This window comes from Thalassophryne amazonica, chromosome 16, assembly GCF_902500255.1.
Source record: "Thalassophryne amazonica chromosome 16, fThaAma1.1, whole genome shotgun sequence".
NCBI classification, from domain to species: Eukaryota; Metazoa; Chordata; class Actinopteri; order Batrachoidiformes; family Batrachoididae; genus Thalassophryne; species Thalassophryne amazonica.
The window spans coordinates 19,390,688-19,417,835 of NC_047118.1; the positions used below are offsets into that span (position 1 = coordinate 19,390,688).

At 41.3% G+C, this 27,148-nt stretch overlaps 1 protein-coding gene across 1 annotated transcript in view; it reads left to right on the forward strand.

Moving 5' to 3' along the window:
* Window positions 1-22,314: 22,314 nt before the first annotated feature.
* The window catches only part of notch3 (notch receptor 3), a 95,291-nt gene continuing 90,457 nt past the window's right edge, over window positions 22,315-27,148 (forward strand). Inside the window, exons 1-2 of the mRNA XM_034191240.1 lie at window positions 22,315-22,639; window positions 23,540-23,612. Of these exons, the coding sequence (XP_034047131.1) occupies window positions 22,579-22,639; window positions 23,540-23,612 (134 nt within the window). The 5' untranslated portion in view covers window positions 22,315-22,578. The remainder of the gene's footprint in view (window positions 22,640-23,539; window positions 23,613-27,148) is intronic.

Consider the following 27,148-nt stretch of genomic DNA (forward strand, 5'->3'; position numbering starts at 1 on the left):
GCATATGCTGGCATATGCTGGCATATGCTGGCATATGCTGGCATACGTCTAATAAATACAGTACACTCTGCATTTGTGTTTATTGTTTGAACCTTTTTGTTGTACATTATTTCACACAAGACCTAAAATTACCTTTATAAAGTGTCAAAACAGTTGTTTATTATAGTTTACTGTGTGTTTTGAACAAATGTGTGTGGAAAATTATTTTTCACTTTATTTTTTCCTTTCTTATTTCTGATTGTAAACCTTTATTACACTTATAATACACAACAAAAACATATATTCTAAAAGCACAGGGTGTCCTGAAAAAAGAGACATAAAACTTGATTGTGGGATGCAGGGAGAGCTGTTAACAGCAACAATAAAACATTTATGCCAGGCGAGTGAACTGTCCAAAAAAAATGCCCTCGGACCCCAGAGGGTTAATATAACCCTAACCACAAGCAAAACTATCCAAGTAAACAGGCCATGGTACAGTTGAAACAGACCAAACCTGATAGGCATGAAAGCACCTAAAAGAAATGACCATTTTCAGAAAGGAGCTGGCCACACCTACTTTTCAAAGGCAGTAGGACTAGCCCAGCTTTATCCCAAAGACCTAGTTGGGAGTGTTACACAGAGTGCAGACCTTCTCAGTCACCATGTGAAGCTGAAGATGTGGAGTGACATCATAAGTCACCGAGGTCTGAAACAAACTGCTTCAGTCCAAGTTTTTGCTTTTAACATGATCATTTTGACAGGCACAGACAGAGAACTTTAGGATTTTTAGATGTTTCACACAAAACCCCAATCACTTTCAACTCTAAAATTTAGAGTTACACACACACACACACACACACAAAGCAAGTTTACATAAGGGTTAGGGATACAACTGTATGTTTTTTGGGCTGTCAACCTACCTTATTTTCACAGGAAGTTAAATTCTCAGGGCAGAACAGTGGCTGAGCGGATTGCACTGTTGCCTCACTGTGAGAAGTTCATGGAATCGATTCCCACCTGTGGTCTTTCTTTGAGCTCCCAGTATTAATGTATGAAGGTTTTGATTTTGAGAGTTTTATGGTTTTTGAGTTTTAAGATATGAAATTTTGCCGGAAGGACATACAGAAGAATGAAATGTCACCTGTCAAGGACAACTTACAGTTGTGAACCAAAAAAAAAAAAAAAATTGATAGTGTGACACCTTTAACTTTCCTCCGCCTTTGTGCATTCTGTCAGAGAGTCATTAGGATGACACTCTGGTGAGGATACAGTTAGACTTTCTCCTTATGAAGCACCTTGGGGCAACATACGTTGTGATTTGGTGCTATATAAACTCTTATGTTCCATGTGGACAAAAAAAAAATGTACTAAAACGCAATTGTGTTCTACATAAATCAGCAGGTCATTAAGACATCATATCAGATTTTTACAAATGTCATCTTCAGCTTTGGAATAATACAGCTTCAAATCAATCAATCAATCAATCAATCAATCAATTTTTTTTTTATATAGCGCCAAGGCGCTTTATATTGTAAGGCAAGGCCATACAATAATTACGTAAAACCCCAACAGTCAAAACGACCCCCTGTGAGCAAGTACTTGGCTACAGTGGGAAGGAAAAAAAAAGGAAAAACTCCCTTTTAACAGAAAGAAACCTCCAGCAGAACCAGGCTCAGGGAAGGGCAGTCTTCTGCTGGGACTGGTTGGGGCTGAGGGAGAGAACCAGGAAAAAGACATGCTGTGGAGGGGAGCAGAGATCGATCACTAATGATTAAATGCAGAGTGATGCATACAGAGCAAAAAGAGAAAGAAACAGTGCATCATGGGAACCCCCCAGCAGTGTAAGTCTATAGCAGCATAACTAAGGGATGGTTCAGGGTTACCTGATCCAGCCCTAACTATAAGCTTTAGCAAAAAGGAAAGTTTTAAGCCTAATCTTAAAAGTAGAGAGGGTGTCTGTCTCCCTGATCTGAATTGGGAGCTGGTTCCACAGGAGAGGAGCCTGAAAGCTGAAGGCTCTGCCTCCCATTCTACTCTTACAAACCCTAGGAACTACAAGTAAGCCTGCAGTCTGAGAGCGAAGCGCTCTATTGGGGTGATATGGTACTACGAGGTCCCTAAGATAAGATGGGACCTGATTATTCAAAACCTTATAAGTAAGAAGAAGAATTTTAAATTCTATTCTAGAATTAACAGGAAGCCAATGAAGAGAGGCCAATATGGGTGAGATATGCTCTCTCCTTCTAGTCCCCGTTAGTACTCTAGCTGCAGCATTTTGAATTAACTGAAGGCTTTTTAGGGAACTTTTAGGACAACCTGATAATAATGAATTACAATAGTCCAGCCTAGAGGAAATAAATGCATGAATTAGTTTTTCAGCATCACTCTGAGACAAGACCTTTCTAATTTTAGAGATATTGCGTAAATGCAAAAAAGCAGTCCTACATATTTGTTTAATATGCGCTTTGAATGACATATCCTGATCAAAAATGACTCCAAGATTTCTCACAGTATTACTAGAGGTCAGGGTAATGCCATCCAGAGTAAGGATCTGGTTAGACACCATGTTTCTAAGATTTGTGGGGCCAAGTACAATAACTTCAGTTTTATCTGAGTTTAAAAGCAGGAAATTAGAGGTCATCCATGTCTTTATGTCTGTAAGACAATCCTGCAGTTTAGCTAATTGGTGTGTGTCCTCTGGCTTCATGGATAGATAAAGCTGGGTATCATCTGCGTAACAATGAAAATTTAAGCAATACCGTCTAATAATACTGCCTAAGGGAAGAATGTATAAAGTGAATAAAATTGGTCCTAGCACAGAACCTTGTGGAACTCCATAATTAACTTTAGTCTGTGAAGAAGATTCCCCATTTACATGAACAAATTGTAATCTATTAGACAAATATGATTCAAACCACCACAGCGCAGTGCCTTTAATACCTATGGCATGCTCTAATCTCTGTAATAAAATTTTATGGTCAACAGTATCAAAAGCAGCACTGAGGTCTAACAGAACAAGCACAGAGATGAGTCCACTGTCCGAGGCCATAAGAAGATCATTTGTAACCTTCACTAATGCTGTTTCTGTACTATGATGAATTCTAAAACCTGACTGAAACACTTCAAATAGACCATTCCTCTGCAGATGATCAGTTAGCTGTTTTACAACTACCCTTTCAAGAATTTTTGAGAGAAAAGGAAGGTTGGAGATTGGCCTATAATTAGCTAAGATAGCTGGGTCAAGTGATGGCTTTTTAAGTAATGGTTTAATTACTGCCACCTTAAAAGCCTGTGGTACATAGCCAACTAACAAAGATAGATTGATCATATTTAAGATCGAAGCATTAAATAATGGTAGGGCTTCCTTGAGCAGCCTGGTAGGAATGGGGTCTAATAGACATGTTGATGGTTTGGATGAAGTAACTAATGAAAATAACTCAGACAGAACAATCGGAGAGAAAGAGTCTAACCAAATACCGGCATCACTGAAAGCAGCCAAAGATAACGATACGTCTTTGGGATGGTTATGAGTAATTTTTTCTCTAATAGTTAAAATTTTGTTAGCAAAGAAAGTCATGAAGTCATTACTAGTTAAAGTTAATGGAATACTCAGCTCAATAGAGCTCTGACTCTTTGTCAGCCTGGCTACAGTGCTGAAAAGAAACCTGGGGTTCTTATTTTCTTCAATTAGTGATGAGTAGAAAGATGTCCTAGCTTTACGGAGGGCTTTTTTATAGAGCAACAGACTCTTTTTCCAGGCTAAGTGAAGATCTTCTAAATTAGTGAGACGCCATTTCCTCTCCAACTTACGGGTTATCTGCTTTAAGCTACGAGTTTGTGAGTTATACCACGGAGTCAGGCACTTCTGATTTAAAGCTCTCTTTTTCAGAGGAGCTACAGCATCCAAAGTTGTCTTCAATGAGGATGTAAAACTATTGACGAGATACTCTATCTCACTTACAGAGTTTAGGTAGCTACTCTGCACTGTGTTGGTATGTGGCATTAGAGAACATAAAGAAGGAATCATATCCTTAAACCTAGTTACAGCGCTTTCTGAAAGACTTCTAGTGTAATGAAACTTATTCCCCACTGCTGGGTAGTCCATCAGAGTAAATGTAAATGTTATTAAGAAATGATCAGACAGAAGGGAGTTTTCAGGGAATACTGTTAAGTCTTCTATTTCCATAACATAAGTCAGAACAAGATCTAAGATATGATTAAAGTGGTGGGTGGACTCATTTACATTTTGAGCAAAGCCAATAGAGTCTAATAATAGATTAAATGCAGTGTTGAGGCTGTCATTCTCAGCATCTGTGTGGATGTTAAAATCGCCCACTATAATTATCTTATCTGAGCTAAGCACTAAGTCAGACAAAAGGTCTGAAAATTCACAGAGAAACTCACAGTAACGACCAGGTGGACGATAGATAATAACAAATAAAACTGGTTTTTGGGACTTCCAATTTGGATGGACAAGACTAAGAGTCAAGCTTTCAAATGAATTAAAGCTCTGTCTGGGTTTTTGATTAATTAATAAGCTGGAATGGAAGATTGCTGCTAATCCTCCGCCTCGGCCCGTGCTACGAGCATTCTGACAGTTAGTGTGACTCGGGGGTGTTGACTCATTTAAACTAACATATTCATCCTGCTGTAACCAGGTTTTTGTAAGGCAGAATAAATCAATATGTTGATCAATTATTATATCATTTACCAACAGGGACTTAGAAGAGAGAGACCTAATGTTTAATAGACCACATTTAACTGTTTTAGTCTGTGGTGCAGTTGAAGGTGCCATATTATTTTTTCTTTTTGAATTTTTATGCTTAAATAGATTTTTGCTGGTTATTGGTGGTCTGGGAGCAGACACCGTCTCTACGGGGATGGGGTAATGAGGGGATGGCAGGGGGAGAGAAGCTGCAGAGAGGTGTGTAAGACTACAACTCTGCTTCCTGGTCCCAACCCTGGATAGTCACGGTTTGGAGGATTTAAGAAAATTGGCCAGATTTCTAGAAATGAGAGCTGCTCCATCCAAAGTGGGATGGATGCCGTCTCTCCTAACAAGACCAGGTTTTCCCCAGAAGCTTTGCCAATTATCTATGAAGCCCACCTCATTTTTTGGACACCACTCAGACAGCCAGCAATTCAAGGAGAACATGCGGCTAAACATGTCACTCCCGATCCGATTGGGGAGGGGCCCAGAGAAAACTACAGAGTCCGACATTGTTTTTGCAAAGTTACACACCGATTCAATGTTAATTTTAGTGACCTCCGATTGGCGTAACCGGGTGTCATTACTGCCGACGTGAATTACAATCTTACCAAATTTACGCTTAGCCTTAGCCAACAGTTTCAAATTTCCTTCAATGTCGCCTGCTCTGGCCCCCAGAAGACAATTGACTATGGTTGCTGGTGTCGCTAACTTCACATTTCTCAAAACAGAGTCGCCAATAACCAGAGTTTGACCCTCGGCGGGTGTGTCGTCGAGTGGGGAAAAACGGTTAGAAATGTGAACGGGTTGGCGGTGTACACGGGGCTTCTGTTTAGGGCTACGCTTCCTCCTCACAGTCACCCAGTCGGCCTGCTTTCCCGGCTGCTCGGGATCTGCCAGAGGGGAACTAATGGCAGCTAAGCTACGTTGGTCTGCACCGACTACAGGGGCCTGGCTAGCCTGAGGAGTTAAACCTCAGCCACCCACTGAGAGCAAAATGACATAATTGCAGATCAAGTAGCTGTGTAAAGATGAGTGACGCGTCTCTGAATCCATGGTATTTCATTTTGTAAAAGCTTGTATTGAACTCAACTATGCACATACTTTGTACAAAATCACCAGATCACACTGTATGCAAATGAACCACCCCTTTGTGATGCACAGCGCAGTTCTCATTGTGAAGGAATGCAAAGGAATGACAATAAATGGGTGTTCTAATACAGATTTTATAGAGCAGAGTTGGTGGGGGGTGGGGGGGGCGCTGTGGGCTGGCAGCTGTTGCTGCTGTGCGGGGGCCCTCGGGTCTTGGCCTACCCCTAATGGTCAGACCAGCTGTCGGAGTTCTGTCTGTAGGGATGCGGGGTTTCAAGAGGCGGGGAGGGCATGAGAACTTCCACCCCCCTGTCCTGGGGGGCGGGTCCCCGCCTTGTCTGCCCTCCTCTGAAAGGAGGTGATTGATGGCACAAGGTTGACACCATGCTTCCCCAACAATTGACTCGGGGAGGGGGACAGAGGATGAACAGAAAGCTCAGGACCCCTCTATGTCTTTCTCCTCTGGTTTTCAGAGGCAAATGTGGGATCAGTCGTAGTTAGAATTCAGTCATTTTTCTCAATATGTCCTTTATTTGACAATTCTAGAGGAGCATATGCCAGTTGGAGCACTTTACAGAGGCGACGTTGCAGTAATTCTTCATGCAAACTCAGCCAGACCTGTGCTGTACATGTCAGATTACACAGATCTGAGCTGGTCAGATGTTCTGATCATCACCTTTTGTTGCAGCAGGTTGTCAGTACCCTTGTTCTTAAACCAACTTAATTACTCATGACAATAAAATGGAGACCCGGGTGGGCTCCAAGGTGAGCCTCGACCTCAAGCGTGTGTGCCGGGTCATTTGTGGGTATCGGCTTAGCGATTTGGCATCGACGCCTGCTAATACAGTGCTGACCTTTTGCACTAAGCCCCAGGAACCTCCTTGGATCCCTTTCAGCAAGTCGCCAGCACCTCCGTTCTCTACTGAGATTTACAGCCCTGCAGAAGGGAAGAGGAGGTGAGGGGAGAGAAAGGGAGAGAGAGGACACTGTCCGGCAGCTGTTCACAGTGGTCTTAATGCAGCTATTTCACAAGGAAACACAGACACGACATTCAGAATTCCTACAGCGGGCCCGAATCCAGCTCTGTCTTAAATGCATTCCTGCACAGAGCTGTCTTTTTCACTCTGTCTCTCCTCCATTCTCACCCTTCTGTTGATGCGACGCCTTCACTGACTTAATATCCACCACTATGCAGATTTATATTTCAAGGGGCTACAATTCTTCCACCTTCATTCCTGACAAAGACCCTTAATCCCCCGTTAGCCAGCACAGACAAAGACATACATGCCTCCACATCTGCAGGACTTCTACCTCCTGTCTGTCTTCTGGGATGACAGTTTATCAAGAAACAGGTACAGTGAAAGAGGGGTCAATGAAACAAATGGCATGGAGGTTAAAATTGCTTTTTTTTTAACCCTTCTGTCCTCTACAGAAACAAGACGTGTGCACACATACAGGATTTAATAGCCGTTTAGAGAGCTTGTGTGAAAGTCAAACACTTTTTCCCACAATCCAAAGAGAGATCCATCATTCACATGTGTTTACTTTAGGCAAAAAGCCCGAGTCTCCAACTCTGTGTGGGTTGTGAACGTGTGACGGGGGGGTGACCAGTGAAAGAGGATACAGAAAGTATGAATACAAACACAAGTCCAGCAGTAACTTTTGCTCCTTTAGCGTGCAAGATGATAAATTATGTCACCCATTTTCAGGACAGCGGAAGCGCAAAATACGAGGTCTGTTAGAAAACTATCCGACCTTTTTATTTTGTGGAAAAACTATATGGATTTGAATCATGTGTGATTGCATCAGCCAAGCTTGAACCTTCGTGCGCATGCGTGAGTTTTTTCACGCCTGTCGGTTGCATCATTCGCCTGTGAGCACGCCTTGTGGGAGGAGTGGTCCAGGCCCCTCGTCGGATTTTCATTGTCAGGAAATTGGCTGATCGACTGCCGCTTTGCTTCATTAAAATTTTTTCAGAAAGCGTGAGAGACAGCCAAGTGGAAACCATTTGGAAAATTCAGATGGCTTTCGTGAAAATCTTATGGGGATCACACAGATTAAGAACAATTACAACTGGATTAAAGACGACCCACAGCGGCAGATGGCGCGCCGCACACCGAGCGGCGATCAACAGGCTCAAACGACCAGATCATTTCCAAAGTGAACGCTTTGTTGATCCGGGACGTCGTCTGACTACCAGAGAAATGGCAAGACAGATGGACATAGCATTTTTTGGCACATTCCACTGTTACAGGAGTTTTTGTAATGGAAAGAGGAGCGGAGAAATTCGCCACGGAGCCGCTCATGGCGCGAGACGAAAGCACCTCCGTGTTGGTCTCACAGGACAAGCCCTAACATGCCCAGTCCTTGCACCATTCGGAAAATACAGACGGCTTTCGGTGGCTTTTCAGTCGTGTGACTATCCGAGAAATTGTGGACGAGCTGGACATGCCACAACATGTCCTGTGAGGCTTCATCACAGCGTTGCTTTTTGTTCTGTGCCCTGCGCCTCCATCCCGACGCGCGAAGTCCTCCGCACGTCTTTTCATGACAAAAATCTGCCATCCATCCGCCGCTGTGGGCCGTCTTTAATCCAGTTGTAATGCTCCTTAATCTGTGTGATCCCCATAAGATCTTCACCGAAAGCCATCTGAATTTTCCAAATGGTTTCCACTTGGCTGTCTCTCACACTTTCTGAAAAAATTTTGATGAAGCAAAGCGGCAGTCAATCAGCTAATTTCCTGACAATGAAAATCCGATGAGGGGGCTGGACCACTCCTCCCACAAGGCATGCTCACAGGCGAATGACACAACCGACAGGCATGAAAAAACTCACGCATGCGCACAAAGGTTCAAGCTTGGCTGATGCAATAACACATGATTCAAATCCATATAGTTTTTGCAAAAAATAAAAAGGTCGGATAGTTTTCTAACAGACCTCGTATAAGCAAGCCTGATGAAAGGCCAAACAGGAGAAGGTATTGGGAAATATTTCAAATGCATCATCATGAGAACGCTCAGAGTTATGAAGCAGCACTTACTAGAGAGTTTACATCCACTAAAGGCCAACAATCAACTGAAATCACAAAGTACTACTACAAAAAGAATAATAATAAATAAATAAATTATTGGGGAAATGTGTATATTTTCTACGATGGTCCATAGTCTGCATGTTTTCTACAGATATGTACATTACTTTCTGCATTACTGACAAAAACATCCCCTTCTCAAAATTTTATGGGATAATTTTGTGTAAAGAAGAAATATTAGTGTTGCTACTTTTTGAAATATTCTGTATTTGACAAATAAACCAAGACAAGAACACAACCTACACACAGTTGTGTCCATAATTGGACAGTGACGCAATTTTTGTCATTCTGCTTCTGTCACCAGAGTGGAGTTGAAATGAAAGAATCAAAATGTGCAAGATTTTCTGCTTTAATTCATGTAGATTTAACAAAAATGGTCACATTCACTATTTAGGAATCTCCGCCATTTGTATGCATAGTCCATTTTCAAAGGCCATAAGTAATTGCCAAACTAAATGTAGTGATTCCTTTTTAAATAATTGTATTTCTTAATGGTTGATATTGTAAATGAAGCTCAAGAAATATTCAATGACTTAACACTGATTAGTTTTTTTTTTAAACTGGCTATAAAAGTAATTATTTGTAGTAAATTTATATATATATATACACACACACACACACACACACACACACATATTTGTCCAATTACATATGGGCTATGAAAATAATGAAAATAGGGGAACTTTGTACACAAATGGCTGTAAATTCCAAATGGCTCATGCGGTGCTTTTTGTTAAACCCCATGAATTACAGCTAAATTCTACGTGTCAACCACATACTGTTTGGCTTATTTCAACTCCATTGTGGTAAAATTACAAAAATTATGTCAGTGTTCAAATATTCCAGTCAGTTCCATAAACACTGACTGGTGTTTAGTCATGTAACAAACTGAAATAAAAAAGTTCATGCTATTACAAAACCCTTACAAATTCCACATGAATAAATATGCTAGAATTCAAATCCAAATGGACAATTTTGATGATAATTAAAAACCTGTATAGTTAGCACTTAAATATCGCCTATTTGTTTTCATGTTTGTGGTCTTCTTTGTAAAAACTGGGGGAAATTGTGATTTAAAAGAAAGAGCTGAATAAATACAACAGTACATTCTCCTGAAAAAAATCAAGTCTTCCTTTGTAACTGAAGTTCAACTCTCCCCAACAGAATCAGAGTGTTATTACACTGTAGTTTGTATGTATTCTTGCCTGTGTCATATAGAGACAGTGGCAGAAGTGTGTCTAAGATCTTCAAAATTCTCAAATGCACCACACGAAGTGCAAACCCACAAAGCCCAAATAAAGGGATCATATGAAAATGAAGCAACTATAAAGGGAACGTCCAGACCATCATGATGAACACTGCGCACCAATTGACCCGACGTCTATCAGTAGGAGGTCTCAGCTGCTGATTGGCCGTGACCGGTTTTGTAGAGGGTTTTCTAATCCTCTCCACACTCCCTGTGGGTGCTCAGAGGGCTTTTCCCACATAAATCAGTCTGGCCTGGGTGGTAAAGTCATCATGTCCATGGTGTCCACGCTCACTGCCTGTTAGCACCATACAGCACATGGAGAGTGCTGGTTCTAACTATACTCTTACTCTACCAAATAAATAGAATAACATTTTGTTGTCATTGCACATTGCAGACAGTGAAATCTGTCCTCTGCATGCAACCAACCCTAATTATAGTGTTAAACTACAAATATATAGGCTGGGGTTTGATTCCTGGTGTATGCTTCAGGGTACCTGTCTGTGTCCTTGAACAAGACACTTCATCTGCATTACACCAGCCCACTCAGCTGTAACTGGGTACTTGCATTAGACTGGCATCCGATCCGGGAGGAGTCAGACTCTCGGCTGTGCGGGATACTGCTGCGGCTTCCCCACTCTCACATTTCCTCAATTCGGATGACGGACTGTTTCAATCAATCAATTCAATCAATCAATTTTTTTTTATATAGCACCAAATCACAACAAACAGTTGCCCCAAGGCGCTTTATATTGTAAGGCAAGGCCATACAATAATTATGTAAAACCCCAACGGTCAAAACGACCCCCTGTGAGCAAGCACTTGGCTACAGTGGGAAGGAAAAACTCCCTTTTAACAGGAAGAAACCTCCAGCAGAACCAGGCTCAGGGAGGGGCAGTCTTCTGCTGGGACTGGTTGGGGCTGAGGGAGAGAACCAGGAAAAAGACATGCTGTGGAGGGGAGCAGAGATCGATCACTAATGATTAAATGCAGAGTGGTGCATACAGAGCAAAAAGAGAAAGAAACAGTGCATCATGGGAACCCCCCAGCAGTCTACGTCTATAGCAGCATAACTAAGGGATGGTTCAGGGTCACCTGATCCAGCCCTAACTATAAGCTTTAGCAAAAAGGAAAGTTTTTGTTTTTTAAACTTTGTTTCAAAGTTTAGTGTACATAAACAATGAAATGTATATGTATGGTTGTTTTAATTCTGATGTGTGCCATTATTACATTCAACTTGTAATAATTGTGGATTAATTGTATTTTTGTCTGAGGTGACTGGGTGTGAAGAAATTTCGCTGCACTTGTAATAACAATAAATATATCTATCTAGCTATGCACGTCAAGCTGTGGTACTATTCAGGGATAAGTACCTCAGAGCATGCACAGGACTTGCTTCTTACTTAACCACTAGGAGCATCGTCCACAGTCTTGCACATGTGGATGATCTTGCACGCCAATCTTACACTCCATATCTACAGCCACATCCTCATTCAATGGCAGTGTAAGAGGTATCATTATTAAAAACAGCTTTATGTTGATTTCAGGTCCACAACCACTACATTCTGTCTCTTATGAATCTAGAATGCAGACTGAAATTATTACACCCGTGTGTAACAGTAGCAGATGCTGGGTATTGATTGATTGCAATGATTGAGAGTCAGCCAAGAACAAAGTTATTTGCCACTGTTGCCACAGAGAAAAATCAGTTAAAAACTAGCGCACCGCGCTCATAGAGCGCAAACCTCTGCCGACACTAGTTTCCAAATCCACAAATTTTTACCTTGGAAAAAAATTTCAGCATCAAAGATCTGTTATAAGTGGGTTTTCATCAGCTAAATTAGATGTGATCAGATGTCAGGAGGATGTATTTAGTTCATGCACTTGAATCAAAGCTCTTTTTATTGTGGTGTTGTGATTTTTTTTCAACTTTTTTGGTTTCTGAATTCTTTTTCAGATAATTTTCACAAAACATTGGTTTTCTCTGTTACGCACAATTTGTCATTGCTTTTTGGCACTTGATTTCCGGCTGAAAACTGGAAGACAGACAGGCAGAAAATTAGAACCTCCATCCAATGTTGGTGGTGCAAAAAATCCACAATCCGGATCAGGTCCGGATCAAACTTTGACAGCTCATAGCGAGTGCCAGTCTGCACCTCACTTTCAAATATGAGAGTGACTGGGGCATGTTTGATTAAGATATGATGTAAAATATACACTAAATGGTGTTTTTTTTCTGTTAAATTTAAATGGCCACAAAATCTGTAATCTGGATCAAACTGTTAGTCAATAAAGGATACCATCCTACATAACGCTGTCAAATATGAAAGAAACTTGATATTTTTTGAGTTATAAATTTTTGAAAATTCATTCAACGTTAAAAGACAAGCTTTTGACTCATGACCTTGAAAATTGAATCACTTCTTGCCAATCAGGAAATAAATCTTCAGTAAAACTTTCATAACGATATATGAAAATTTGTGGGCTCCAGGCTGTTCACAAACAAACAAACAAACAGGGGCAAAAACATAACCTTCTACAACTTCATTGGTGGAGGTAATAATAAGGCCATAATAATAATAATAATAATAATAATAATAATAAGGACACAGTCAAAATCTGTGCCCAATGAAAACTGTTAAACACTAAGGTGAATTCACATATATCAGCATTCTATTATCACATGATCTTTGAGTTTGGGTGACACTGACCTAACCTGAACTAAACTAAACTAAACTTCAATAAAACAAAATAAAGGAAAACTTGAAGGAGAGATGCAGGAATGGGCCCTGAAAGTTGATCAAAATCATCAACTCTACATATAGTGCTGCAGATAACAGAATATTTACAGAGGAATCCTTCAAATGGTGATACAAGCACCAAATTTGGCAAAAACACACCTTAGATATTACTCTTTTGAAAAAAACTGACGGCCCACTTGAATTTTCAATAGGCAGCCACGTGGGGGTCAATTGAAGAATTACATAGGGGTCAAAATATAAAAATGCTCCAGACATATTGAAAATTATACCACATTATTTGTCTGATTATAAAGATTCCAAAAAGGTAATCCAAGTAGCTCAATCAACAATTTGCACCATTTTTTACTAAAATTGGAGCAACTTTAACTTTTGACCCCTGTACAAACTGAAACTGACCTTTGTCACCATTCTTAAGGTTTTTACCCCATAACTCCATAACATTCAGTCATAGATAGTCCAAACTATACCTTTTTTAAGCTAGTATGTGTATTCGGATGTAGCCATGGTTTTCACTGAATGCCTTTGGGCTGCTTTCACTCTTGATGGCACTAATTTACAGTCACATTCACATCTACTTCTGGATAAAAGCCTTTTGTTTATCTTTGTGCATCACAAAAATGCACCTTATCCCGAAGTATCAAACACGGAACAGAAGGAATTAGAGATCGTGTCGTACAGAGTGGTTTACTAAAGTAAAGACACTGTGCTGCATGAAGGTAAACCTGCTATTTCTTCTGATTTACACCTTAGTGTTCAAAGGAGAGAGCTGCTTCCTTTCCAGCAGAGAACATAGTTATAATTGGCAACCTGTCACATCCTTGTTTGTGTGAGTGAAGATTCCCTCTGACCTCTGCTCAAGAACTTTATCACCAGACCTTTCACACTCACATTTTCACGCTAACACAAACATTTTTTTTTTTTTTTGTCTCTGCAGAGGCAGTTAAAAGCAGACAGCATAACACAATCTAATAAAAAACACATTACACAGACAAAAAGTATCCTATTATTAAACTAGAGGATGTTCCACTGATGTTGGTTCACACAAGATTTAGTTTACTGCCCTTTCATTTCAAAAACAATCAAAGAGAGGTCAGATTTCCAGAAGGAAAGGCTGGACCAGCCAATTCCACTAATGACATCACACAGAAAGCAGACAAACTGGAATTTTCTGATTGGTTCTCAGTTTTCTTGATGTTAAGAATCCCTGATTGTATCCTCTTGTACAAAGCACTTTAGCTGAAGAGTCTGTGATTGCTTTGGGGATGTAACTGCAGACACTCTGATTACATGGGGGTGGGGGGGGTGGGGGGGTAGAATTTGTTCAGAGCTGAAAGTAGCATTTTGAAATACCTGACAGCGCTCTAAAAGAACTGGGGCTCATGATATTCAAGATTCAGTCTCACTGTCTGAAGTCTTTCAATGACTTCCTGGTCTCAGACAAAAGCAGTGTTTCAGTATGCGGCGAATGTATGGAACTTGTAGAAGCAAATCCTATATAGGTCCCTGAGGCCCACTGGTGCCGGTGCTCATCTCTGGAGTCCGTAGTATTGAGCAGATGAGAGTCTACAACTCTGCCTTGTCGGGACGTCAATCTGATGCAGGTTACTCCCCCAGACAAGGCTGGTACCCATTTTTAGTTAGGTGGAATGACACAATGTAGAGGAAGTGTCTTATCCAAGGACACCAACAGGTAGCGTGGACAAGATGCAAACTCAGGTGTGCAGATTGGCAGACTAAGACTAAGTCCCTGTTACACACTGAGCTACCTGCTATACAACTACTTGTAGAGATCTTCACATGCTACCTTCAAAGTGGAATTCATGTTTCTTGGTCCTCAGCCTTTGAAGTTGGAAAACACCTAGAAAGAGTTTATGGAGACAAGGAGTCTCTGAACAAAGGTGTTTGCAATGTTGGGAAAGTGTAGGAACACGGACCCACAACAGGGGGCGCAAATTAACGGACAATGGAGGAAGTCAAATAACAACACTTTACTGTTGTGAATAAGCACAACAAACACAACGGATCACAACAATAGACAAAGAAGTCAATTCACAAGAATGTGTCACGTGGGCAGGCTCGAAGATAAGAGACATCTGTCCAAAGCAGAACCGGAACCACACGATTTCCTCCGCCACCGAACCCCGGGAATACTGGAGCCGCCAAGTCCCGAACTCCCAGGTGGCCACTGCCTCCGCGTGTCGGATCTGGTACTGCTGGCGAGGAGCAAAAACAGTTAGAAGTGGGTGCGTGTGCACCCAGCAACACGTATGGTGGGAAACCACCTCCACCTCTCGTCGAAAAAAGAAACGGAATATCCAACTCACACAATCAACAGATATTCTTTATCAAAAACACAGTCAGCTGAGAAATTACCTCCTTGGTAGAGTGATATCTCGGCAGAGAAGTGGAGATGACGTCTTGCAGATATACCGCTGCGGATCAGATGATTGGTAACAGCTGTCGTAGGTGTCAGCTGTCACCCCGGCTGCTCCTGTGAGATGGCAGCGCCCTCTGGTGCCTGGAGCCCGCACTCCAGGCAGGGTGCCCTCTGGTGGTGGTGGGCCAGCAGTACCTCCTCTTCAGCGGCCCACACAACATGCAATGCCGATATCTGCAGGGGAATGATGGTCCAAGTGTTTAGGGTTGCAGTGCTTCCTATCTATGAGACTTGGTTGCTAACCAGTGAAACACGTCGATGTCTTTCATATGAAGTCACTTCCAGTGGCTACCAGTGGAATGACTTTTTGTCAAATGAATGGTTACTTCGGCAGACACAGATGGGGAGTATCACTTTTATTTTGAGGGAAAGTCAGCTATAACATTTTGGCCATGTCACACATGACGTTGGGCATCATCCAGCACACAGGTCCCTAAGTACTGAGACCCCCAGTGGCTGGAGAAGGCTCAGGGGACACCTATGTTTCATCTGGCTGAAACACATGGATGGCTACTTTTGAGAGGAGGAGATGGACCAGTTGTCTACCTGAGTGGTTCCTGCCAAGGACTCAAACCGGTTTTGTGTGTGGTGAATACGGCAGCAAGCAGTATTAACACTTACTCCCAGACCTGACCTGACCTGACCTGAGTCTGACAAAGTTTAGGAATCCAGCACACTGGGTGTACAGTACCTTGAAATGTTGGCGGTGTTCCATTGTTCTTACTGTATATCACAGGAACTAAAATAAAAAATAAAAAATACAATATAATGCTTCCACCAAGGGAACCAGGACATATTTTCAAAATACCAGCAGATTCCATAATCACACTGTAGACGTGGTGATTTCTGTGTGTCCAAGAACAACAGGGGTGGAGCTTACAGCACCACGGGGCACTGATTGGTTAGCCACTAAAAAGTAATAGAGTAGTGCTTTTATCCTTTGCTCACAGAAGACAAAGGAAATGAAAAACACAACTAAATCCTCAACACCCTCCATGCTGTTAACCTCCCTCTGTTTGATTCGAACTTTTGAACTTTGAAAACAGCGTGCATCCATGTTGCACATCTGATCCCTTTCTGCGAGGCTTTTGCAAAAAGTACAGTGTGATAAGGAAGAAAATATAATGCATGAAAGCCTGTGTTATCTGAAGGCGGTTATTATTCACAATTTTCTAAAAATTGAAGATTCATATTCTCCAGATCCATCAGGCATACTAGAAATGGCCGGCAGGAACTTGGCCTAGACCCAATCCGTCTGTTGATCACATAGTTCATCTTACCTGCACTCCTGAACAAGACTCAGAGATACTTGAACTCCTTCACTTCTGGTATTAACTCTCCCGAGGGGACAGTCCACCCTTTTCCAACAGAAGGCCACGATCTCTGATTTGGAGGCGCTGATCCTCAACCCAGTCACTTCACACTCGCTCTCAAACCTGCCCAATGCACAATGAAGGTCACTGTTACAAGCGATTCTGGTACCCCATATTCCCGTAGCACACCCACAGGACACCTCGGAGTCAGGGTTGTACACCTTTTCCAAATCCACGAAACACATGTAGACTGATTGCACGTACTTTCACGTCCCTTCCATTATCTGTGCAAGGGTCCACTGTTCCACACTGAAAAAAGAGAATAGTTAAACCAACTTTAAAAAAGCATTATAATTGGTAAAACCTGAATGAATTAAGTTGTTCGAACTTAAGTTTGTAAGTTAGAGTTGATCTAGTTTTGCCGCCATCTTGAACAGAGACTTCCGGTTAGTGAACCTCTCGCTTGCATGTTTGGCGTCATTAGAAACAACAGCTTGTTATAACGCCTCATGGAGCGGCTGACTGAACGGATATTATGACGCCTCACGGGGTGGGTAACCGAACAGATGTTATGACGCCTCATGGAGCAGCTGACTGATCGGATGTTATGACGCCTCACAGAGCAGGTAACTGATCAGATGTTATGACGCCTCATGGAGCGGCTGACTGATCGGATGTTATGACGCCTCACAGAGTGGGTAACTGATCAGATGTTATGACGCCTCATGGAGTGGCTGACCGGATGTTATGACAGCGACTGATCAGATGTTATGACGCCTCATGGAGTGACTGACCAATCAGATGTTATGACACCTCACGGAGCAGCGGACTGATCGGATGTTATGACGCCTCATGGAGTGACTGACCAATCAGATGTTATGATGTCTCACGGAGCGGCTAACCGATCATATGTTGTGATGCCTCATGGAGTGGCTGACCGATCAGATGTTATGACGCCTCATGGAGTGACTGACCGATCAGATGTTATGATGCCTCACAGAGCAGCGGACTGATCGGATGTTATGACGCCTCATGGACTGACTGACCGATCAGATGTTATGATGCCTCACGGAGCGGATAACCGATCGCATGTTATGATGCCTCATGGAGTGGCTGACCGACCGGATGTTATGACGCCTCATGGAGCGGGTAACCGATCGGATGTTATGACGCCTCATGGAGTGGCTGACCGATCCGATGTTATGACACCTCACGGAGCTGCTGACTGATCAGATGTTGTGACGCCTCACGGAGCGGCTAACTGATCGGATGTTATGACGCCTCATGGAGCTGCTGACTGATTGGATGTTGTGACACCTCACGGAGCTGCTGACTGATCGGATGTTATGACACTTCACGGAGCGGCTAACCGATCGTATGTTATGACGCCTCACTGAGCGGCTAACCGATCGTATGTTATGACACCTCACGGAGAGGCTAAATGATCGTATTATGACACCTCACGGAGAGGCTAAACGATCGTATGTTATGGTGCCTCACAGAGCGGCTGACCGGACAGATGTTATGACACCTCATGGAGCTGCTGCCTGATCAGATGTTGTGACGCCTCATGGAGCGGGTAACCAATCGTATGTTATGACGCCTCATGGAGTGGCTGACCGAGCGGATGTTATGACACCTCAGGGAGCTGCTGACTGATCGGATGTTGTGATGCCTCACAGAGCGGCTAACTGATCGGATGTTATGACGCCTCACGGAGCTGCTGACTGATCGGATGTTGTGACGCGTCACGGAGCGGCTAACCAATCGAAACTGGACACTGGTTAAACAATGTCTCTTGAAGTCAACTTGAGTTCAGAATTAGCATCAAAACTACTGCACAGATTTTGACAACATTTTCACCACAGATAGATGTTAGAACAAGGAAGATTCCATTGAATTTTGGAGGTGATCCAGATCTGGATCTGGATTCTGGATCAAGTTTCACTTTATATAGGCCTTGAAGGATTATGGTTAGCAGGATTACATCAAAACTACTGCACGGATTTTGACAAAATTTTTAACACAGATACATATTAGGCCATGGGAGACTCCATTAAATTTTGAAGGTGATCTGGATCTGGATTCTGGATCAAGTTTCACTTTATATAGGCCTTGAAGGATTATGGTTAGCAGGATTACATCAAAACTACTGCACGGATTTTGACAAAATTTTTAATACAGATACATATTAGGCCATGGGAGACTCCATTAAATTTTGGAGGTGATCTGGATCTGGATTCTGGATCAAGTTTCACTTTATATATAGGCCTTGAAGGATTATGGTTAGCAGGATTACATCAAAACTACTGCACGGATTTTGACAAAATTTTTAACACAGATACATATTAGGCCATGGGAGACTCCATTAAATTTTGAAGGTGATCTGGATCTGGATTCTGGATCAAGTTTCACTTTATATAGGCCTTGAAAGATTATGGTTAGCAGGATTACATCAAAACTACTGCACGGATTTTGACAAAATTTTTAACACAGATACATATTAGGCCATGGGAGACTCCATTAAATTTTGGAGGTGATCTGGATCTGGATTCTGGATCAAGTTTCACTTTATATAGGCCTTGAAGGATTATGGTTAGCAGGATTACATCAAAACTACTGCACGGATTTTGACAAAATTTTTAACACAGATACATATTAGGCCATGGGAGACTCCATTAAATTTTGAAGGTGATCCGGATTGGATTCTAGAACAAGATTTCACTTTATATAGGCTTTGTAGGATTACGTCAAAACTACTTCACAGATTCTCACCAAATTTGCACCACAGATAGATATTAGGGGATGGAAGACTCCTCTGCATTTTTGGAGGTGATCCATATCCGGATTACTGGAAATCTCTGATTGCTCTTGTATTGTTGATAAAATTGCTACTTCTCTTGCAAAAACATCGTTATTCTATAGTTTTCACAGAAAAAGCCAATATGGGTTATTACTCCATGGTAAGTTTCTCCATGTAATATAAGTTGCATCAGGAGGGGCATCCGGTGTAAAACCTGTGCCAGTTTAACATAACAAGCAGATCCAACTCGGATTTGCTGAGGCGACCCCGAGTGAAAACAAGGAAGCAGCCGAAGGGACTTACTTTACTGCATGGTAACAAGGTTTTCAGCTTTTCAGAATGATGCACATGAGGCAGTTGTAGAATTTAAGTACATGGATATGCAGTACATCTGGAATTAAAATGCATGCAGTATGCTTAAAATATAAAACACCTCCAAGGATGACGTGAAAAGTAACACAGCAACACAGTACACAGCAACGTACAGCTAGACACACAACTCTGCTGTACACTGGGAACTCTCTTCCTGGGACATCAGCCAACTGGACGCCACCCAAAATACTGCCAGCACCTGCCAGAGTGTGTTTGTCATGCATCTACTACATCCCCAGGAGATGTGAGACATATTTTACAGCCAGATGAAAACGCTAAACTGTGGACTATTACACTTACCTGTAACATACAGTGCATAACCTCGGCTATACCTCCCTCATTGTGTGTGCTTGCAGAAACCTACAAAGAGCACATAAACTCATATGATCTTGCATTAAGCTTTATTAGGTTTTAAGATCTTTTAAAGCAGTTGCAAAAACATTGTAGGGGAAAAAAAAACTAATTTGTCGAACTTTCGCTGTATCATACGGTGGATGCCAAATGAAGCAGGTGTCTGCAAGGTCTAACGAGCTCTTCGCACTCACCCTTATGGATGAAGTTACACACAAATAAACTTCACTCCAAACCAGCCAGCTGCATTCATGGCCCTCTAATTTATTCAAGACCAGGAGCAGGAATGGTGCAATGGAGAGCGGGGGAGACCGGGGTGGAGGGCCTGAATATTAGTGCGCTGTCCTCCCCTGCAGAGAGAAACTGTGTCATAATGCCGTACGCCTTTTATGATTCAAATTAAGTCTATTGTCTCTGTTAAAGCAAGCGGCTCCACTATTTTCCACAGAACAGCCGAGGCACTATACACCGGCTGGCGAAAAATGGGTCCGCTATGGTGCAGCAGGACAGCGCCTCAGTGCATTGGCAGAGGGGTTAGCTGGAATCTGTGCTTTCACTTCATCCAACACAGTTTACTTTCTTATCATCAGTAAATCAACGTCTGCATGGGATTCCAATCTGCGTCTTTATTACAGCAGCACAAGCAAAGGTAGCATCTACGGGACTTTGTGTGCATATGTGAGTCTGATTTGGCACAAATTTGGTGAAATTGTTGAGGATCACCCAAGAACAAAGTGATCTGAGTTTGAGAAAAATTGGTTAAAAGTCGAGATCTCAGGCCAAGGTCAGAATTGGGTCCAGTGCTGAGGGGATATTTAGAATTGCTGTTTTGAGGAACTAATTAAAGATACACCCATGGCTACAATTAAACATGAATATGAAGTCATTTATCAGCTTTCTATGGATCACATGTCCTTTGACCTCGGATGATTTTGAAAGATCAAACCCAAGTCATAATTATTTAACGTAAACCATATGGAGCAGATATAAATATAACAATGATGGAAGGGTTGTGTGTCCACTTTGGACAGAACTGATCAAATGTTAAGGCCACGCAGAACCATATTTTATGCTATCACTGAATCACAAAGAACAAATACACTACCCATCAGGGCAAGGGACAGCCCAGACTCACAGCATGTCGTGATTCAGCAACACTAAAGATACATTAATCTATTGGTTTGTGATATTGTCACCAAAAGAGACACATTTTTGTCACAGCAGGACGAATTCATTCTAATATATTCCGTGATGGTTGCACAAAATTAAATTATTACGTTATGGTTGGGGGTAGGAGTAGGGTTAGTAATAGTGAGGTGAGTTTAAAAAAAACCCTGGCTCGAGAATCTGAATCATTTCGGGACGGGGGGGACAAAAAAAGACATGAGACTGGACTGTAAGGGACACAACTGTAAATTGATTCTTGTCTGTCAGCCTTGCCACTTCTCAAATGAATCAACAGTTGAGACCTTGCTGCACATTTGAGTAGCTTTAGTCACCATCTAGTGGCCAATGTGAGCATTTCAGGGCCTATGTTATATTTCCTACTGGAAACCCATAATTCAGTAAAAAGGCATTTATAAATGTCAAAAATGCATGGTTTTGCAGCAGGCAGAACTCTGACCTCCCAGTATTAAAGCATAAAAATTTCGAGTGTTTTATGGTTCTTGAGTTTTGGGATGCCTAAGTTTTTATTGTACGGACATACAGAAGGACAGATGAAAGGACAGCAATTTCTCTTGACAAGCACAATTTGCAGTTGTCAGTTAATTTGCATTGTGTGGACAGCGGTGAACTTTGTAGGGTTATTTTATTGCCAGTAAAAACACAACTAGCAAAGCTTTCATAAGGGCACATATCTTTCTGATGTGTTTGGGGAGATTCTTGAAAATGGATATTCTTCCTCAAGCTCAACCATCAACCATCCTAGAAGAAACTTTTAATGTTATAAATGGGGTTTTTTTTCTGAGTTTTTCTACTGATTTGTTCTACTCACTTTTCATCTATATTTCTCACTTAAGCTAAACTACATAGTAATAATAAGTTAGTGAAGTGTAGCGGAGCACTCGGAGAAAAGAAGCACTTTGCCCGGACTATTTGTCCCGCGCGGGATTGAGAGAGGTTAATGGAGAACGGAAATCAGAGAGAGAGAGAGAGAGAGAGAGAGAGAGGCGGAGTGATAACAGGAGCAGGGGCTAATCGGGAAGGAAAAGTTTTTCAAAAGTTTCAATAGCGGCGAAGAATCACAGCAGCGGTGGACGAGCTGCGGAGACAGAACGGGTGATTGGGACTCTACTCTGCGTGTCACTGGCTAACTTTATCACAGATTTCCCATCGACTTTGTAGGCTTTATCTTTATGTGAACTTGTAAAGGATGTATTTCTGGTAAAAGCTCAGTTTGGAGCGCTGGAAGCTTTTCCACCGAAATGGAAGGGATTATTCCATGGATTATCTTGTCATCCTTGTTGTTTAATCATAATTGCGAAGGTGAGTGTGGTTTTTCTTTATTTTATTTATTTATTTTTTCTTTTAACTTTTAGCATCTTTAGCTTGGACGCATCCACAGGTGGACATGTCTGGACATCGGCCAAATTTACCGGTGCCTGCTTCTGACTATAAACGTTTTATTTCATTTATTATTATTATTATTTTAATTTATCCTTGTCAGAGGTGTTGGTTTGTCTTAAAGGAACCAAAAAGGAGTACTAATAAAGTTCTGAAAAGTTTAGTTACTGATGAGGTGAAACACGTGTAGACCCTTATCTCGGTACCCTGTTAGAAAAAGTAGAATAAAACTACAATATAACATTTGCAACAGTTAAACTTTTCCTTATTTAGCTTTTTTTTTTTTTTATTAAAACTCTTTAAAATGATAATGAGTAGGGGGCAGGGTGAGAATCAGTTTACCGAAAGAAGGGGTTTGAGACTGTTAGATCCCCCTCCCCTTTGTGAACAAAGACCTTTTAAACATCTTAAGGCTTTTACACTGAAAATGAAAAAAACATTTTAAACAAACACTCATTTATTTATTTATTTGTACACTTTTTTCCTAGCCATCAGTATCATGCGTGCAATCTTTAAACAACCTTAAGCACCTATCATCAGCGTTTGCCTCTCTTCTGGAATCACTAAACTTTATCGTCTTTAGTCAAAGTAAACAACAAAGATGTGGGTGTTACTGAATATATGTCAGTTTTAAGAATCAGAGAGCTCCTCCACCTGTCTGGTAATGAAATGTCACTCCACTTGTGTACCATGATTTGTCGGAGGTTTGCTAAGATTTCCTACAAGTGGCATGAAATGTTTCAAAAGTTCATTGAATGATATATCAGTGAATGTTTTGGTCGAATTGGAGTTCTTTTTTACTCATTTCTATGATTTCCACAGGGTTCCGTTGTGTGGATAAATACAGGCCTTGTGAAAATGGAGGGACTTGCATAGATTCATCTTCTCGATGCATGTAAGTGGAACATGTGTGAAGATGCAGCAGGAAATACTCTCCTACAGCTTTCTTTCTTTTTACAGACCTTTGTTCTTGTGTACTTGGAGTGTACACCTCGACTAAATGGATTCACAACAGAAAATTGATTTTGCAGTGATGATCGTTTTGTTGGTGATGGCATTATATTCTGTTGGCTGTTAATTTACAACATTCACACAAAGTGCTGAAGGAGATAGGACAAATTGATTAGGCCTACACCAGTGTGCATCAACAAGCCTCAACATGCTTGTCTGCAACACTCATCTCCTGCACCTGTTCTCCAGCTTTGTCAGACATAAATCACAGCATTACAGTTTGGCACAGGCAAACTTTTTTTTTTAGGAAACCTTTTGAAGAATTGTTCAAGTCTCTTAACTGCTTTGGCTGGCCATATTGAGTTGTCACATCTTTTCCAAGTGATAAGATCTGTTTTTCAAATTGTGATTGGTTGTATGGGAGTTAAATAGTAAACAGTGGCTTCATTTGTCTTTTTTCCCGGGCACCTAATGGCAACTTCTGCTCCTACTGGCAGTTAGGATGGGTTAAATGCAGTAGACACATTTCATTGTGCAGGGAATGTTCTTCTGTACATATGACAGTAAAATTCCTTTGAATCCTTTAAAATCCTTTGGCCTAGGAAGATACAGTCAGTGTTACCTACTTGGTTGCCAGTAGCTTCCCTCTAAAATACTGAATTTATTATTTTATTGGTGTGGGCTAGCCTTTTACTTTTCCACAAGGGTCGAAGTTGAGTCAGTACACGAAGTGCACTTTATAAAGGTACTGGGAATGGTTTTAAAAATAAAAAAAAACAGATTTTAACAAAGTAATTGCAGAGTGTAATGAAATCCCACTGTCATTTCTGACAGATACGTTAGCAAATGTGTAACTTGGCTGCACATGCAACAGGAAACTATCAGCTACATCTTTTTAATAAGTAACTAGGAACAAAGACACATATGTATTGTTCATTGAGTAAATGTATAATTTTTCTTCAGACAAATTTGCTAAATATTTCACACATCATTCATTTTCAGTCTCATTTTTATTACACTCAAGTCTGAATATCACCAGATCATTGGGTTTGTGTTTATTTTTGATTGTGCATTGATGGTTTGTTGCACATTGGGTTGTGCATATTGTGGTGAGCTGTCCCTTAAGGATCTTTTAATTCACTCAACTTGAAACCCAGAAGAAAAAGCAGTTAAAGTGCAATGGGAGATTAATTTGAGTGTGCATTAAATCTCACAACGCACAGTGTAAGAGTCCCACAGTGGGCAGTGGAGCGGAGCGTGGCCACATGAGAGCGGTCAGACCAGTCCTAAACAGAGGTGAGTGGTGGAGCCACCCCACCCCTTCCCCTGGGAACCTCCAGTAACAGGAGACCCAAAACAGCAGAAAAGATCCTTTCTTCTATCAGATACCTGGCTGTAACATGGCACCATCAGAACAGGCTCTAAAGGGGTGAGAATAATGACCACAGCAGAGTCCGATACAGAAAAAAATGAGAAACTTCATGTGAATAAAGAGACATTCTTGTGCTTGAATTTAAGTGTAACTGGGATATTTATTAGAAAAGAACTTTGCTTGATTTCATCAGCAGCCGTTTTTATTGTAGAGAGCATTGATCATCTGCTCTAAAATTGTCCCGCCAAGATTTTTTTTTGCATTTTTCGGCAGCATGTAGTTTCTCAAGTAACAGTAATAGCAGCTGCTATTGTCAGTGTCCCAGATACCTATGTATCTCCTGTCCTGATTGTGACACCACAAAGTACCTATAACAGACAAAACTCACAAAGTTCTCTTTAGCTAGTTATTTTCTTAGAGTGTCTGTGACTGGACTAGCATCTTCCTCAGGTGATTTAGTAAGGGTCACAGGCTGGAATTACAGGTGTGGCATTACAGGAGTAATCCTTAATAACCTGTTGGCGTGAATAAACCCTTTGATACTCATTTCATTTGTTTCAGTGACCCAAGAAAGACCTGTGTTTGCTGTTTTCTGGGAATGCTAGGAGTGTCATGGATCACAAAACCCAGGGCTTGGTGGTTTTTAAGTCAATTCTTCTTAACCAACTAGGGCTGGAACTAGAGTAAATGCTATTAATGTTAGTTAATCTCCTGGTTATTTGTACAACTGCATATAAATTGTTTAGTCTATGAAGTTTAAAAAATACTTTTGCCACAGACCAAAGTGATCTTCAAATTGCTTGAAGATCACTTGGTGGTGGGTAGGTGAAAACACCTACCCACCAGTTCATCACCCAAACAGATTTCATAGTGACACAATCCCTATATTTCAGAAGCTTTGAACAGTCAAAATTTGACATTTTTGCTTTATAAATTACTTAAACTGATTATGAATACAGTTGTTGATAATTTATTGGGACACCATGGTGGTTTAGTGGTTAGCACTGTTCCCTCACAGTGGGAACGTCCCAGGATTGCTTCTGATCTGGTCCTTTCTTTGTGCAGTTTGCATGTTCTCCCAGTATTTGTGTGGGTTATCGCCGGGTGCTTCGTCATCCTCCTTCCAAACACATGCCAGTTAGGTGACTCTTTATTGACCATTGGTGTGAGTGGGAGCGCAAATGTATCTGTCTGTCTGTATGTGTGGCCTTGCGATAGACTGTTAGCTTGTACAGGCTGTAGCCTGTTTTTCATCTAGGAGTGGCTCAATCATGCCTTTGACCTTTACTTGGAATAAACGGGTTTGGAAAATGGATGTAGCTATTCAATTTGTTGATTGACTCTTAGTCGGTCAAATAATCATATCAACTCTAGACCTGTCTTTAAAGGGCATATCACACTCCAGTCAACACTGTCTGAATCATTGCTTCCAATGCTTTAACTTGTGTGAGTCCTGATTTAGTTGATAAAATAAAATTAGCCTTACAGCATCTGAAAAATGCACAAAGATTCAGAGCTATTCTTAGCCATAAAAGTGACGTAACCTGAGGCGCTGAGTGTTTGCATCCTGCAGGTTACTCCAACTGTGTTCAGCCACAGTCCACTTCATGTCTTACTCCAGTATATGCCAAGAGTAAGAGCCCAGTCAATCTGGGCTGTTTTTGTCTCCAAATGTATTATGGCTTTAATATGCTTTTAATTTTGGCTTTCAAATCAAATTCTTGTATTTTGAGATGAATAAATGTCCGTCTTCGCCTCTTTGTAATAGGAATGCACCGATCCACACTTTTTCACTTCTGATCCGATCCCGATATGTGAATTTGGATGTGTGCTGATACTGATACTTTTCTGATACCAGAGTTTGCTTTAATGTTATTATTATCATTATTGTTGATTTTCTTAAAAAGAAGACCTGAAAGCTACAATTTGCCAGAAGGTGTATCTAAGATGAAATCCTAGATTTGATGTTTTGGTGAAAGAATGAACTACTTCTATTTTTTATAGACTTTTATAGCCATATTTTTAATAGACTCTCTCTCTCTCTCTCTCTCTCTCTCTCTCTCTCTCTCTCTCTCTCTCTCTCTCTCTCTCTCTCTCTCTCTCTCTCT